Raw genomic sequence first — 18,351 nt, forward strand, 5'->3', positions numbered from 1 at the left:
GCGGTGTTACAAACTAGCAAACATTTGTTAGTGATTGGCCTCTGATTTTGGTCACACGGTTCCTGGGGTAACAGCAATGGCAAAAACCCTACCAGACGCCCTATAGATTTGCAGCTTTGGGGAAGAGTTGAGCTTAAATCCAAGGGTGATGATGGGGATCAAAACTATTTCCTAGCTGTTAGGCAACGTTTAATTGCAAGTGTGTGAGAATAACTGTAGAAAAAGCAATAGTTCTTGTTTTTTTTCCTCAGAAAGCAAACAATATGGATTTATATGGAATAACATGTGGAATAACAAACGGTATAGATTTACACTGACTAGGCATAACATTATGACCACTGAGAGGTGAAGTGAACACACTAATTATCTCTTCATCACGGCACCTGTTAGTAGGTGAGATATATTAGGCAGCAAGTGAACATTTTATCCTTAAACTTGATGTGTTTCAAACTGTGCTTCTAAGGACCAAACTGTGATGGCTCGACGACTGGGTCAGTGCATCTCCAAAACTGCAGCTCTTGTGGGGTGTTCTTCGGTCTGCAGTGGTCAGTATCTATCAAAAGTGGTCCAAGGAAGGAACAGTGGTAAACAGGGTTCATTGATGCACGTGGGGTCCAATCCAACAGACGAGCTACTGTAGGTCAAACTGCTGAAGAAGTTAATGCTGGTTCTGATAGAAAGGTGTCAGACTCCATGCCTCGACAGGCTGTTTTGGCAGCAAAAGGGGGACCAATGCAATATTAAGAAGGTGGTCGTAATGTTATGCCTCATCAGTGTGTCAAAAAGTGTCAAAAACAACCGCATTAGCCTAAAATACAGTATACAGTTCCACAGAACCACGGGACACATTAACAGGTTTTCCATACATGCTTATGGGAAAAATATTTTGCCAACCAATTGCCGTTGAGTTTCAAGGTACCGCTGTACCGTATTCAAAAATGTCTAAACATTCTTAAGTGAATATTGTATTTCTAAACATGTTTGATATACAATACAACATGCCTAAACCTTTTAGAGCTTAGTAGAGGATACTAACCTGATTTAAAATTCTTCTGTGCAGACTGATGTTACTTTTCACCCCATTTCAAAGCTTTTAGGATTACAAAAAAGTCTGCTTTGAAAGTAACTGATCTTATTTTGGAGCAGTCAGTTCCTAACAACTAAGTAATTCCTTTTTTCATTTCTTACTTTTTCAAAGTGTACAGCATATTTAAAAAAAAACCTGGACATGTGAGTCGAATTACTAATGAGGTCTTATAAAGGTTGAAAGACTAAAGGAAGCTGAGGAATATATAAGCAGTGCTTTTACTGCTTTGCAAACATAAGCAATATCTATATCACTCTGATGTGTGTGCAGTCCACCCACTGCTTCTTATTCATACTCTCACACTTGCTTTGGTGAGAGTCGTGCACTGATCTTCACATTCCTCCACTTTTGTACAGGCGCCTTCTACTAACCAGGGTTAGATATTACACAGCTCTGAAGACCTCACCCCCTTTTTAGTTTGGTCTGTTCCCACCCAACAGACTAGTGGCCAATTGTGCTTGCTGCAGGCACTGGTAATTGTACCTGTTAGGGGGCGTCCAGCAAACCGGTAGCAGAGCTGAGATTCGAACTCATAGAGCAGTGGCGGAGCCAGACAATTTTCATAGGGGTGGCCAGACTGAGACCATTGCTCACACAGGGGTGGCACAGAAACTGATACCTTGTTGTTTACTATGTGGCAAGTTGCTGTGGATCTAGGAGTGTTTCTTGGTCGCTCACTCCAATGCGTGTGCAGTCCACCCACTGCTTCTTATTCATACTCTCTACTCTCTGCTTTGGTGAGAGTCGTGCACTGATCTTCACGTTCCTCCACTTTTGTGCAGGTGCCTTGGGCTACTAACCAGGGTCCTTACACATCCGAAGACCCCACACACTTTTAAGTCCGGTCTTATCCCACTCAACAGACTAGTGGCCAGTTGTGCTGGCTGAAGGCACTGCAGGGGGCGCCCAGCCAACCGGTGGCAGAGCTGAGATTTAAACTCGTAGAGTTCAGAATCTCAGCACTGGTGTGCTAGCGAAATATCTTGCTGTGTATTTGTTCATCAGAACTGTATTCATGAATGGTCATGAAAGTCCAGCCTGTATGATTTTTTATTTCTAAGGACTGTGGTAACAAGAGTACCACTTTTTTAGTTTGTGGGTTTAACGTTTGGCAGAATGCATAGTTCTTTAGGGTTGTTGCTGAGCACATACACCGATGAGGAATAACATTATGACCACCTTCCTAATATTGTGTTGGTCCCCTTTTTGCTGCCAAAACATCCTTGACCCTTAGAGGCATGTATTCTGACACCTTTCTGTCAGAACCAGCATTAACTTCTTCAGCAATCTGAGCTACCGTTGCTCATCTGTTGGATCCAGCCTTCGCTCCCCACGTGCATCAATGAGCCTTGGCCACCCATGACCCTGTCGCCGGTTTACCACTGTTTCTTCCTTGGACCACTTTTGATAGATACTGACCACTGCGAACCGGGAACACCCCACAAGAGCTGCAGTTTTGGAGAGGCTCTGACCCTCTGTCATCTAGCCATCACAATTTGTTCCTTGTCAAACTTGCTCAAATTCTTACGCTTGTTCATTTGTCCTGCTTCTAACATCAGCTTTGAAGATAAAATGTTCACTTGCTGCTTAATATATCCAACCCACTAACAGGTGCCATGATGAAGAGATAATCAGTGTTATTCACTTCACTTGTCAGTGGTCATAATGTTATGCCTGGTTGGTGTATAATCTACTGAAAGGACCTATGAATTCTACAAGTCAAGTCAACTTTATTTATATAGCGCTTTTTACAATAGACATTGTCTCAAAGCAACTTTACAGAATCCAGGACCAACAGACCAAAACCCCTGTTGAGCAAGCCGAGGGTGACGGTGGCAAGGAAAACTCCCCTAAAATTACAGGAATTACATACTTTTTTGCTTTGTGGTAGCGATATGGGAAAGGGTCCATCAAGAAATGCTATATTCTGATAATATTTACTGCAATGACACTATTTAAAAGTTTTTTAATATATTACATACTACATTTCTTATTCTATTTATTTAATTACATAGTGTTGTACAATAATGCTTGTGTACTTTAATACTTCGATGCCTTTACTTTAGTGTATCTTGAGCTTCTGTAATAACTGACTTAATCCTATGGGATTAATAAAGTAATCTATCTATCCTCTAAAGACTGTCTTCCGCTGCTGGGGGATCCCTGATTGCAGTCGAGGTGGGTATATTGCTGCTCACGCCTCCTCTCTACATACTTTTTTAGCCTGCTTTCACCCTGTTCTTCAATGGTCAGGACCACCACAGGACCACCACAGAGCAGGTATTATTTGGGTGGTGGATCATTCTCAGCACTGCAGTGACACTGACATGGTGGTGGTGTGTTAGTGTGTGTTGTGCTGGTATGAGTGGATCAGACACATCAGCGCTGCTGGAGTTTGTAAATACCGTGTCCACTCACTGTCCACTCTATTGGCTGGATATTTTTGGTTGGTGGACAATTCTCAGTTCAGCAGTGACAGTGAGGTGTTCAAAAACTCCATCAGCGCTGCTGTGTCTGATCCACTCATACCAGCACAACACACACTAACACACCATGTCAGTTTTACTGCAGTGCTCAGAATGATCCACCACTCAAATAATACCTGCTCTGTAGTGGTCCTGGGAGAGACCTGACCATTGAAGAACAGCATGAAAGGGGGCTAACAAAGCATGTAGAGAAACAGATGGACTACAGTCAGCAAGTGCTTCTATATGGTAGGTGGAGCTGATAAAATGGACAGTGAGTGTAGAAACAAGGTGGTGGTTTTAATGTTATGGCTGATCGAATAGATTGTGTTGGCTTTGTCATATTCTGTGCACTTTGTTTTTTAATAGACTACAGGTCAATCAGCATAAAAACATATATCATTTATCATTCAGAAACATTTTCATTTCATGTTTGACGATCTTGCTTTACTGCCACTGGCAGTTAGATTAGCAACGACTGCTGATGAAGCAGACATTAGTCCCAGTACAAGCAGTGTAAGCTAGATTGTAAGGCTGCAAAAAGATGGATGAATGACATTTTTCACAGTGTTCAGTGACGTTAATCCATCATGCATACGATCAGCTCTAAAATGATTGACACCCTTGGTAAAAGTAGGTGAAAAGCTGTTGGGAAAATACTGTATCTTTGTGCTTGATTAAATTGATATCAAATTTGAATCAAATACAACTAAAGCATGTTTATATTTTAAGTGTTTAGGAACCAATGGCTTCAATAATAGATAAAATGGAACATGCCAAGTGGCACTGTTACAGCAATGATTCAGAAGTTTAAAAGCAGACTTTTAATAAGCCTAGAATCAGGGGTGTCAAAACCTACACTGTACAATGTCTGAATATTTTTGGACTTTTAAAACAAGGTTAGAATGGCTGGATATTCCGCTAGCACACCAGCACCGAGATTCTGAACTCCTCGGCGTTGCCACCGGTCGGCTGGGCGCCATCTAGCGGGCATAATTGGCAGTGCCTGCAGGGTGGGATGACTGGAATATGTGGGTGGGGTCTTCGAACGCTGTGTAAGGACCCTGATTGGTAGATAGAGGCGCCTGTGCAGAGTGCATGGGTGGAAAAAGATTCCGTTAAGGGCTGCGTGTGGGTCGGAGGAGGCATGAGCAGCAATATACCCTCCTCGACTGCAAAAAATCAGGGATCCCCCAGCAGCAGAAGACAAATTGACTATTCTGGGACCACCTTCACACGGGTTATGATGTTATTCTTACACTTGCAACAAGGATAGGTTTTCTCTTCTTGCTCATGGGAAATTCTGTGAATCCATGATGAAGGAATAAATCTTGGCATTTTCTGATTTTAGCTGATATAATGGGTTTACTTCTGATAAACTGGTGGTGGGAGCTTCATTACCTGGGTCTGCTTCAACAGGATCCGCATCAACAACTGAATCAGAATCTTTCATAGTCGCTGTCCACTGACCTTTTCCATTTTGTGTTGGGCAAATCAAATATGTGTCCATTCTTAAAGACCCACTGTAGGCTATAGGTAATTTAAATATAACTATATGACATCACAAAAAAACTCCTGTATGCCAACAGCCTATTGATTTTCCCGTCCCATTAAGTGTGATTATTTTTTACTCTTTTTTTTAAGGTAATTTAATGTAAAAGGACCCCTCTCTAGACTCACTGAGGCCACATACAAGGCCTATAGGCCCCCTGGTTGAGAACCACTGTTGCATCACACTCCAGGAGATTTTAAATGTAAATCTGTGCTCCTTTGCCAAGAAGCTTAAACTACAACAACATTTGATGAACAAAGAACAGAATCATAAACTGCCCTGGCACTCCAAATTGTGTTAAGATGCATTCTATTTGCTCAAATTATCAATGAGATGTATCCAGAACTCAATTGATGTCAATGTATTGCAATTTGAATTGATTGAACATTATTTGGAAGGGCACAAACCTGGGTCAATAAGTCTATAAGTGCCCACAAGGCAAAACATGGCATTGTCTGGACAGAAACCAAGCCACAGAATCGAAGGAACGGTCTGGGGATCTCCGCAATCAGATTGTGGCAAGGCGTAGATCAGGGATTGGATATAAAACAGTATCTATCATTGAACATCTGTGGAAGGTTATAGGCGATAGTCATCCAGTCTAACGGAGCTTGAGAGGTATCTGCTTAACTGCTTAAACCTTTTAATTTCAGCTTGAATTAATTTCAAATTCTGATAATAAATAACACAGTTAGCATCATGCCATTCCATCTAATGGGATGGGGTGGCACAGCGCGCTAGCATGTCAACTAACATCTTCCTTTCATGTACTGAAAATGGTTAAATTCGCTGACAAATAAAAACATGCAAGTTTCTACAAGTTAAAAATCAATAATAATTTATTTATGTTTAAAAATAACTCTGTTAGTTTCTTCGCACCATCTGCCATGTTTTTTAAAATTTTTTGTGAGAAAAGAGCTGCCGCACTGAATGCTGGGATTGCCTTGATCAGTAAGGACGCTTCCGATGCTCACTTGTTCTTGAGTCAAAATACCATTGAAATTTTAAGATACCTTACTAGAGAGCCGCTCAGTATCATCGAATCTCAGCTCTGCCTTTCCGACTGGGCTGGGCGGCAGCATGAACAACGATTGGCTGTTGTTCAGGGTTAGAGGGTAAAAAAGTCGGATCATAGGTCCTCATAACTGGTGCGACTGCGGCCCCGGCTGGCTGACTGATGGCGCCTGCACAGGGCTGAGGAATAATGCTGATGGGGGTGTGGTCCTCAATACACAGTGCCCGTCAGTGTATGAACTCGACTCGTGCAGGTCAAAAATGCAGTCTGTACGTGCCGGAGGGGGCGTATGTCAGTTGAGAGGCGTCCTCAGTCAGCGGTGAAGGGTCGAATCAGTATAGCAATCAGGGTAATTGGACACGACTAGATTATGGGAGAAAAAATTGGGGGAAAAAGTGGGGAAAAAAAGTGGGGGTGCTGGAGCCTATCCCAGCTTTTTAATGGGCACAATGCACACAGTAACACCCTGGACAGGGCAGACACACATACACACACACACACCCATTCACCTATAGGGCAATTCAGTGTCTCAAATTAACCTGACTGCATGTTTTGGACTGTGGGAGGAAACCGGCGCTCCCGGAGGAAACCCATACAGACACAGAGAGAACATGCAAACTCCACACAGAAAGGACCCGGACTGGCTCGCCTGGGGATCGAACCCAGGACCGTCTTGCTGTGAGGCAACAGTGCTACCCTACTACTAAAACTAATAAACTAATTTTTAGATTTTTTCTTTTTCTTTTTGCTGATTTAAGATAAGCTCGGGCATTTCTCTTGGTTGGCAATGGTTTCCCCCTTTACACACAGAAAGGCCCCGGACCTCCCCATTTGGGGATCGAACCCAGGACCCTCTTGCGAGTCTTGGAAATAGCCTTGTCACTTTTATACTATATTTAAATACAAATGCATTTACTTCAATGCTTTTATACATAATTTACTGTAAATGACATCTAAATGATACTGTTCATTTTAAGACAAATACTGTAGGTTTAAGGCTCTGGCTTATGCTATGTATGTTAAATGAGCTTATTTTCACACGTTGATCTGAAATGTTAGCTCTAGATGTATTATTGAGCTCTTCAGGATAATCAAACATCTCAATATCTCTGCAAATGCAGAAAGTTTGGGTCTGTATGTGAGTAGAATCTTCAAAACAAATGAATTCAAATCCTCCTGAATTCCATTCTATTTGCTTTGTTGGCTCACTGGTGGGGATATAATGGAAAAGTTCAATTTAATTTCATTTAGATTTGTTTGCTGTGCCTGCAGCGAGGTCAGACTCTTATGCATTTTGGCACCGCTGCTGCTGCTGGTCCTGTATTATGTTCACATTGCATTGACTGGAACTTATTTACAAACTTGGAACCATTCCTTTAATAAAATAAATAAGAAAACAATATATTTTTAATGAAATAGTAGTTTGCATGATGTTTAGGTTTAAAGAAGTACAGCTAATCTGATCTCATTGGATCAAGTTGGTTTCTACTAGATATTTAAACGTGATTGTTAGAATTCCCTTCCAATCAGAGCAATATTTGGGAAATTGTCCAATTAGTCAAATTACAATGGTAATCTTTTTTTAATATATTTTCTTTATGCATTTTCTCCCCCTTGTTTTCCCTTTTTAGCACGTCCAATTGCCCCATTGCGTCATGCTTCCTCTACACCAATGCCAATCCCTGCTCTGATTGAGGAGAACGAAGCTAACCCACGGCCCCTGCGACACGTGGGCAGCATGCCATATGCATCTTATCCCCTACACTTTGACGAGTGCAGTGCAGCCTAGCTGAGTGTACGGAGGGACACACCCTAAGAGCACTCTTTTCTCATCTCTGTGCAGGCGCCATCCCGCCCATATGAACAACAGGCCAATCGTTGTTCATGTGGTCGCTCAGTCTCAGCCAGCACGGCAGAGCTGAGATTCGATCTGATGTATTCGAGATCCCAGCTCTGGTTCCAGAGTGTGTTTTTACCGCTGCGCCACCTGAGCGGCACAATGGTCATCTTGGTCATCATAAAAAAAATGGTGTGCAAATTCTTAGTCATCATAAAAAACCAAAAATATTAAGCGCCAAATGAAAAGATCGTATGCTAATATTGGTTTTATTTAATTCTGTTATTTATTGTTGCACTTTCTGGGTGGCACGGTGGCTTAGTGGGTAGCACTGTCGCCACACAGCAAGAAGGTCCTGGGTTCGATACCCAGGCAAGGCGGCCCGGGTCCTTTCTGTGCAGAGTTTGCATGTTCTCCTTGTGTCTCCGGAAGCTCCGGTTTCCTCCCACAGTCCAAAAACATGCAGTCAAGGTTAATTGGAGACACTGAATTGTCCCATCAGTGAATGGGTGTGTGTGTGTGTGTGTGTGTGTCTGCCCTGCGATGGACTGGCGTCCCATCCAGGGTGTTACTGTGTGCCTTGCACCCATTGAAAAGCTGGGATAAGCTCCGTGTACTGTTTAACCTGCTTAAACATGATGCAATACAATTAAAAAAAGAACACGTATTATAAATGAATTATTGTTTGGGGTCAACAGTGCACCAATACATTTCACAAACTCAAGTCCTCTAGGTACCTTTAAAACAGTTAAACAATTGTTATTCCTAGTTGAAGAAAAAGAGATAAAAAAATTTATACATTTAATTAATCTATAAATGTAAAGTAGAACAGATAGTGGTGCAGATGGTGGATTTATTCATGCTATAGGTATAGCCATTGGTTCTGCTATTTTCATTTTAGTGTTTGTCATCACTCGCCACTTCTTAGTATTACAAGTAAGATCATCACTGCTTTTACATCTAATACCAGACATCCAGGGTTTAAAATAGCACAATGTCAACACAAAAAGGAGGTACACAATTAGTAACTGTAACAAATGGGCCAGACGTAACAAGAGGGGACGAGGGGACACACGGACGTTTAACAAATTGTTTAATATCACAGAAGACAAAACAAGGTTATACAAACAGGACAAGACATTAATACATGACCTAAGCTAATGCTAACTGCTAACCACTAATGCTAAGCTAAACATACATAAACAATGCTAAAGCTAAATGAAAAGCTATGCTAACCGCTAATGCTAAAAACATGAAATCCTAAGCTAACAATACTAAAGCTAAACATGAACAAGACAATAATAAGACATGAACTAGACTAAACACTAAACAAGACTATAGCACGGACAAGAGCACAGACTAGACAAGAGCAAAATAATACATGAATATGACATACCAAACCAAAAAAGCCTCCAAGGACTGCGCCACAGCTGCCTTCTTTTATGCCATGAGCACATTACCTCAGAGGTGCAGCTGTGAATAATCAGCAGGAGACAAATCCTGATGAGGGGGCGTTGGCTTGACAAGAAAATTTCAAAATATGTGCACATGAGGTCTGGGAGCTAGTGGTGGTAAATTTGGTTCATTTTATTGACTCGGGTTAATCTGACTCAGATAATGTGATCCGGTTCACTTGAGTCACTTGTACTGATTTACTGCATGAAAATGCATCCAAGTATCACTTGTCCTACATGCACTCATCTTCTGTAAATAAATCCTTCTCCCTTAATTCTCTTGGCACCTCACACTTCTCTTGTCAGTGACAAGTTGACATTTTTTTGATCAAGTGGAATCTTGATCATGGGGGAGAGGGGGGTGGACTCACCTACCAATCAGATGGGTATATTAATGGGTCAACGATTAAAGGGGGATGGTCAACAACAAATTGCCATGGTAACTTCACTCAGTCAGGCAGCCACAGTGGCACCAAAACAAAGTCAGTAAAGGGGGCTATGATACTCTTTAAACGGTACAGTACCAAAGTAGCCTGTAAGCATTTGCATTATATATATATATATAGGGGTTGGACAATGAAACTGAAACACCTGGTTTTAGACCACAATAATTTATTAGTATGGTGTAGGGCCTCCTTTTGCGGCCAATACAGCGTCAATTCGTCTTGGAAATGACATATACAAGTCCTGCACAGTGGTCAGAGGGATTTTAAGCCATTCTTCTTGCAGGATAGTGGCCAGATCACTACGTGATGCTGGTGGAGGAAAACGTTTCCTGACTCGCTTCTCCAAAACACCCCAAAGTGGCTCAATAATATTTAGATCTGGTGACTGTGCAGGCCATGGGAGATGTTCAACTTCACTTTCATGTTCATCAAACCAATCTTTCACCAGTCTTGCTGTGTGTATTGGTGCATTGTCATCCTGATACACGGCACCGCCTTCAGGATACAATGTTTGAACCATTGGATGCACATGGTCCTCCAGAATGGTTCGGTAGTCCTTGGCAGTGACGCGCCCATCTAGCACAAGTATTGGGCCAAGGGAATGCCATGATATGGCAGCCCAAACCATCACCGATCCACCCCCATGCTTCACTCTGGGCATGCAACAGTCTGGGTGGTACGCTTCTTTGGGGCTTCTCCACACCGTAACTCTCCCGGATGTGGGGAAAACAGTAAAGGTGGACTCATCAGAGAACAATACATGTTTCACATTGTCCACAGCCCAAGATTTGCGCTCCTTGCACCATTGAAACCGACGTTTGGCATTGGCACGAGTGACCAAAGGTTTGGCTATAGCAGCCCGGCCGTGTATATTGACCCTGTGGAGCTCCCGACGGACAGTTCTGGTGGAAACAGGAGAGTTGAGGTGCACATTTACAGTACATATATATACATACATATATATATATATATATATATATATATATATATGTATATATATATATATATATATATATATATACAGTATATATGGAATGGAAACTGATATACAGTGTATCACAAAAGTGAGTACACCCCTCACATTTCTGCAAATATTTCATTATATCTTTTCATGGGACAACACTGTAGACATGAAACTTGGATATAACTTAGAGTAGTCAGTGTACAGCTTGTATAGCAGTGTAGATTTACTGTCTTCTGAAAATAACTCAACACACAGCCATTAATGTCTAAATGGCTGGCAACATAAGTGAGTACACCCCACAGTGAACATGTCCAAATTGTGCCTAAAGTGTCAATATTTTGTGTGACCACCATTATTATCACTGCCTTAACCCTCCTGGGCATGGAATTCACCAGAGCTGCACAGGTTGCTACTGGAATCCTCTTCCACTCCTCCATGATGACATCACGGAGCTGGTGGATGTTAGACACCTTGAACTCCTCCACCTTCCACTTGAGGATGCGCCACAGGTGCTCAATTGGGTTTAGTCCATCACCTTTACCTTCAGCTTCCTCAGCAAGGCAGTTGTCATCTTGGAGGTTGTGTTTGGGGTCGTTATCCTGTTGGAAAACTGCCCTGAGGCCCAGTTTTCGAAGGGAGGGGATCATGCTCTGTTTCAGAATGTCACAGTACATGTTGGAATTCATGTTTCCCTCAATGAACTGCAGCTCCCCAGTGCCAGCAACACTCATGCAGCCCAAGACCATGATGCTACCACCACCATACCTGACTGTAGGCAAGATACAGTTGTCTTGGTACTTCTCACCAGGGCGCCGCCACACATGCTGGACACCATCTGAGCCAAACAAGTTTATCTTGGTCTCGTCAGACCACAGGGCATTCCAGTAATCCATGTTGTTGGACTGCTTGTCTTCAGCAAACTGTTTGCGGGCTTTCTTGTGCGTCAGCTTCCTTCTGGGATGACGACCATGCAGACCGAGTTGATGCAGTGTGCGGCGTATGGTCTGAGCACTGACAGGCTGACCTCCCACGTCTTCAACCTCTGCAGCAATGCTGGCAGCACTCATGTGTCTATTTTTTAAAGCCAACCTCTGGATATGACGCCGAACACGTGGACTCAACTTCTTTGGTCGACCCTGGCGAAGCCTGTTTCGAGTGGAACCTGTCCTGGAAAACCGCTGTATGACCTTGGCCACCATGCTGTAGCTCAGTTTCAGGGTGTTAGCAATCTTCTTATAGCCCAGGCCATCTTTGTGGAGAGCAACAATTCTATTTCTCACATCCTCAGAGAGTTCTTTGCCATGAGGTGCCATGTTGAATATCCAGTGGCCAGTATGAGAGAATTGTACCCAAAACACCAAATTTAACAGCCCTGCTCCCCATTTACACCTGGGACCTTGACACATGACACCAGGGAGGGACAATGACACATTTGGGCACAATTTGGACATGTTCACTGTGGGGTGTACTCACTTATGTTGCCAGCTATTTAGACATTAATGGCTGTGTGTTGAGTTATTTTCAGAAGACAGTAAATCTACACTGCTATACAAGATGTACACTGACTACTCTAAGTTAAATCCAAGTTTCATGTCTATAGTGTTGTTCCATGAAAAGATATAATAAAATATTTGCAGAAATGTGAGGGGTGTACTCACTTTCGTGATACACTGTATATCAAATGAAACTCAATATATATGGAATGGAAACTGATATATATCAAATGAAACTCGACATATATATAAAGAAACTCGATATATATGGAATAAAAACTGATATATATAAAAATGAAACTATATATATAAAATGAAACTATATATATAAAATGAAACTCGATATATATGGAATGAAAACTGATATATATAAAAGGAAATTTGATATACAGTATATAAAATGAAACTCGATATATATGGAATGAAAACTGATATATATATATATATATATATATATATATATGTATAATTAAATTTGATATATATTGAATGAAAACTGATATATATCCCCGATTTTCCCACTGCCCCTCCATGCGCACCGCAAGCGAAGGACTTTGTGTATCTTTGGTCATCAGTTTTTTGCTTCAAATCCCAAAATTGAAAAGGTATGTATATATATTATTATCAGTAGTAGTGGTATAGATTAGTAATGCAGCATATTTTCTTGTAATATATATATACAGTATATTATATATTTTTTAAATATATATATATATTTAAAAAAATATATAATATATATATATTACAAGAAAATATGCTGCATTACTAATCTATACCACTACTACTGATAATAATAATAATAATAATAATAGCATGTGCATTAAATCAGCCACATAACTAACACCAGTGTGTTTAACCGCTTGTTTATTAGAATATTTAACTTATTACTTAGATACTCGGACTGGAGTGAAGTCGGTTCAGCCAAATCATGAGTCCGTGGTGTTTCCAGCGAGTCTGCTCACTCGCCTTGTGTACTTAACAGCAACCAATCAGAGGAATCTCGAGATTCTCGGACTCGTGATTCCTGATTCAGTACAAAGATTCAGATCATTAACCCGGGTGATTCAGGAACGGCCCAGCTCTACTGGGAGCACACAAAGGCTATATTCGTGACAGTAACATAACCACTTGTTGATAAATCCTACACAAGTCCACCGCCACCAAGCGCCACAGATGTGAACTACAGTGCTGCTGCACATTTTAGAATTCTGCCACAATTTTGAATTTGCACTAGTTTACTTTGTTTCACACACGTTCACATCTTCAAAAGTTCGTAGGTTGAAGGTTCGCATCTAGAGAACCTGCTGTACGCTGATTTTAGTGATATTTGCTCCTGTCAAAGCACTACCATAATTAAATGCTCAATTAAATACTAATGCATTGATATTACAGAATTAAATTACATAAATCATTGAAACTGTGAATTACATAAATAACAAGTATTTTCTTTAAAAACTATCTTTAGGTATCTTCATGAGCACCTGTAACGTGGACGTTCGGTGGTTTCCCTTCGATATCCAAAAGTGTGAGTTGAAATTTGGCTCCTGGACATTTGATGGCTGGCTGCTGGACCTCCAGATGAGTGATGCTGATATTTCTGGCTTCATGCCTAATGGAGAATGGGACCTTGTGGGTGAGTGGAGACAAAATATGCCGCTTCTATATCATGATCTATAATATGTAACATATAAAACCAGACTGTAAAATGTTTTTGGCTGGAATCTCAGGTGGGAATTGGTAGATTCTAATGATGAACCATTCACTAAATAACAGCAACGTCTTAAAAATTTAATTTTTCTAATTTGTGAATTGATTTTGCTCACTTTATTTAAATGGAAAGCATTTGTCATTACTTATTTAAGATATTTTTTATCTCAAGCTCGTGATTTGAATCTCAGCTCTGCTACTGACAGGCTGGGCGCCTACACGAACAATGATCGACTTGTTCATTGGTTGGACGCCGGAGGGGATTCCTCATAACTGCTGCAATTACGACCTTGCACAGAGACGAGGGATAATGGAGATCAGTGCGTGACTCTCCAGGCACGAGTACTGCACATGTGTTGGAGGCTACGAACCAGGGTCCTTACACATCGTCAAAGACCCCACTCCCATTTTAGTTGAGTCTTTTCCCACCCAGCAGACTAGTGGCCAATTTTGTGAATTGTAAAGTACAGATACCTAAAAACAATAAATTACTACAGTAACAAAGTACTTTCACTTCAGAAAACAACACCCCTGCCTGGCGACCACTGTTTAAACATCTAATCTCATGTACTACTCCCAAACACTGCTCTCCCCCTACTTTTCTTCATGCCTGAAGATGGATCAGCGGCGCTAAATTGCCCATAGGTTTAAGTAATTGACTAAATGGCTGAGTGTGTAGTGCCCTTTGATGGATGGCAGACCCTGCACCCGGTGTTTCATGTAGGCTACCGACAAACCACAACTCTTATCAGGAAGAAGCGGTTATTAAAAACGAATGAATGATTATAACCTAGAAATCTGACTCTAGTATAGTGCAATTTTTCAATCAGTCTCGCTTCACACAGTTTTACTGCACAGTGGCACCGCATCCATCTGTCGCGGCAGAACTAATAGCGCAGCAACGGCAGCTCTTCATTTTTAAATACCCCCTACCTGTAGTAAAACTAAATATGGTAATGATTTAATTCTTAGTTACTTTTGAAATGTACCACGTATAGTTCTGCAGCAAATAGTGTTGGTGCATCACAGTTCCAAGGACCTCGGTTTGATCCTGTTTAGAGTTTAACATGTTTCATCAGGGTAATTTGTTTGTCTTTAATTTCTCAAAAACTTACCAGTTTATTCTACCACTTTAATTTCTGATAAATAAGTTATTCTGCTAGATACAGACTCAGTGTTGTCTATTTTTTTATTTTTCTCCATTCATAAATTCTCAGTCCAGCAGTGACACTGAGGTGTTTAAAAACTCCAGCAGCACTGCTGTGTCTTATCCACTCATACCAGCACAACACACACTAACACACCACCACCATGTCAGGGTCACTGCAGCGCTGAGAATGATCCACCACCTAAATAATACCTGCTCTGCGGTGGTCCTGTGGGGTCCTGACCATTGAAGAACAGAGTTAAAGCAGGTTAAATTGGTTCTGAGAGTGGCATTGAGTTTAAAAGATGTTGAGTTTCAAGGTTGTTTTTCTCCTAAGGATGTATGGGAAACCTGTTAATGCGTTCCATGTTCCCATGGAACTGTATATATTTTAGGCTAATGTGAAATAATGGGGTTGTTTTTGACATGTATACACTGAAAATAACACAAAGACAAGACTGAAACAGTGAAATACAAAATAAGAGTGAAAATATTGGTCTTAGAATACCGCATTCTATTCAGTAAAGGTGGATTCACATGAGAAGCAGCAAAATAGCTTTTGTGCTGGCTGTGCCTGGTATTATCTTGCTGAAACAGCCAATGTCTTGTGAATGTATTTCTAATGTCCCAATATACTATGCCTCCACATCAATGGTAATGTAATACATACACAAAACACCCATGCTGTGTGTGACAGATGTTAGCTTTTGCACCTTTCGCTGATGTCATAAGTTTGGAGGGTCTATTATATCTATCATGATACTCTCAGACTCAGACTCTTTATTGTCATTCAACCATGTACATGATAGAACGAAATACAGTTACCCAGGCCTCGGTGTGTGTGACATGAATAAAATAATAATAGACTAGGATAAGTATAAAAATAGAATAAACTAAGAAACTAAAAAAGTACAAGTAAAAAGTATTTACATTTTAAAGTATTGCATAGCTCAGTGTTTCCCAACCTTTTTGAGCCACGGCACATATTTCACATTAGAAAAATCACAAGGCACACCATCAAACAAAAATGTCACAAAAAGTATATTTATTGAAATATAATGAAAATCAAGTCTCAATTTACTCAATTTACTTACTCAGTGTGAAACCTGGGCCTTCATCTGGGTCGGAATTTTCTCCAGGACCCAGGTCAGATTGACTACTTTCGTATTTCTTCTTCGTATTTCTTAGACTCTAAGCGAGCGGCGTGTAGTGACAGGCAGAACAATTACATTCTCTTCCACTAGAGGGCAGTACAACTTCTTGCTCCAATTAAGTGGGTTGCCAACCGCCAGTGAAACAGAAGAAGACGAAGAAGAAATACGAAAGTGCATAGTCATGCTGCAAGTGAGACAACGCCACAGGTAATAAGCCTTAGAGTACCAATCAGGTGAAATTGGATAATCTTCCACGGCACACCTGATGATTTCTCACGGCACACTTATGTGCCGCGGCACAGTGGTTGGGAAACACTGGCATAGCTTATGTTGTCTAAAGTGCATAAATGCAAAAAGTATAGCAGCAAAACTAAGCAGCAACAAATCACAAGATGGTTAAAGTGACAGTGTGCCAGTTGTGTTCAGTATGGCAATGTGTGTGGTTGATAAGGTGTTTAATTAAGCAATAGAACACGAGAGGGAGTGTGTTATCACAAATAACATCACGGCTGTGATTCGGTGGCAGGCACGAGCCGAAGGCGAAAATAAAGAAAGAAAATAAATCAAAGAAATACCACACAGTGAGGCAGGTGGTCAGGATGCTCCCCACCACACAGCTGTAGAAGGACATACGTCCGTACGTAGACCTGCCCTCTTCAGCTTCCTCAGGAAATATGAGCATTGGTGGGTTTTTCTTCCCTAATCTAGTCGTGTCCAATTACCCTGAATACGTCCTCTATACTGATTCGACCCTTCACCGCTGACTGAGGACGCCTCTCAACTGACATATGCCCGCTCCGGCACATACAGTCAGTACAGACTGTACAGTGCATTTTTCACCTGCACGAGTCGAGTTCATACATTGACAAGCACTGTGTATGGAGGGCCACACCCCCATCGGCATTATTCCCTCAGCCCTGTGCAGGCGCCATCAGTCAGCCAGCCGGGGCCGCAGTCGCACCAGTTATGAGGACCTATGATCCGACTTTCTTACCCTCTAACCCTGAACAACAGCCAATCGTTGTTCATGCTGCCGCCCAGCCCAGTCGGAAAGGCAGAGCTGAGATTCGATACGATGTATTCGAAACCCCAACTCTGGTTCGCTAGCATACTTTACCGCTGCGCCAACCTTATGTTGGTGCGCCAGGTGAGTGTGTCGGTCAGGTGTGCCCCGAGGTACCTGACAGAGGGGACCATCTCCACTGCCGATCCATCGATGTAGAGAGGAGGAGGGGCCGTGCCAGAACTGCAGAAATCCCCAACCATCTCCTTGGTCTTCTGGACGTCAGGTCCTCTACCTCCCGCCTGTATGCAGAGTCATCTCCGTGGGTGATGAGTCCACGGTTATCAATTTACTCTCACCTGTTATCAATTTACCTGCTTATTGTGGAATGTTTCACAAGGGTAAACTTACAATCATTAGTCTTATTTTGCCTGACCCAACTTTTTAAGAGTTCAACAAACATTAACTTTGGTTGAGTTGCAGGCACCTCAACCCTAAACCTAATAAAGCAGTTACAAAAGATAAATGAAGTGAAGTAAGCACAAGTTAATCTAATCTGGCTCCCAATGAAGAATTTACCTTCTTAGTAAATTTCTTCAGATCAGCTAAATGAAACCTGAAGACCCGTCCTTATTATTAATTAAACCCTACAATCTTACCTTCTCTGTCTGATCTACCAGTGACCAATTAGATTATGTTAGAATTACTTTAGTGAGAGAGAAGTTAATCTGAAAAACTGCACGTCTTTGCTTTTCTTATCTACTGTGTGACTGCATCTTTGATGCTGTTTTTGTATTCATTACATTACAATCATTCCCATTATACAACTTCAGGGTTTACAATATCCCTAAATGACTTAAAAAAAGAACAAAAACTTTCTAGTGGAGGGAAGACAAGATTAATATACAACCCAAAAACATAGAGTTGGGACAGTATGGAAAATGCAAATAAACTAAAAATGCAGTGTCCCTTACATTTACTTCGACTTTTATTTGATTGCAGACAATTTGAACCTGAGATATTTCAT

At 41.4% G+C, this 18,351-nt stretch overlaps 1 protein-coding gene across 1 annotated transcript in view; it reads left to right on the plus strand.

Annotated features, from left to right (window-relative positions):
• chrna11 (cholinergic receptor, nicotinic, alpha 11) overlaps positions 1–18,351 on the plus strand; it is a 109,531-nt gene that overhangs the window by 42,552 nt on the left and 48,628 nt on the right. Inside the window, exon 6 of the mRNA XM_062985549.1 lies at positions 13,779–13,946. Within this exon, the coding sequence (XP_062841619.1) occupies positions 13,779–13,946 (168 nt within the window). The remainder of the gene's footprint in view (positions 1–13,778; positions 13,947–18,351) is intronic.

The sequence above is a fragment of the Trichomycterus rosablanca genome, chromosome 2 (genome assembly GCF_030014385.1).
Source record: "Trichomycterus rosablanca isolate fTriRos1 chromosome 2, fTriRos1.hap1, whole genome shotgun sequence".
NCBI lineage: Eukaryota > Metazoa > Chordata > Actinopteri > Siluriformes > Trichomycteridae > Trichomycterus > Trichomycterus rosablanca.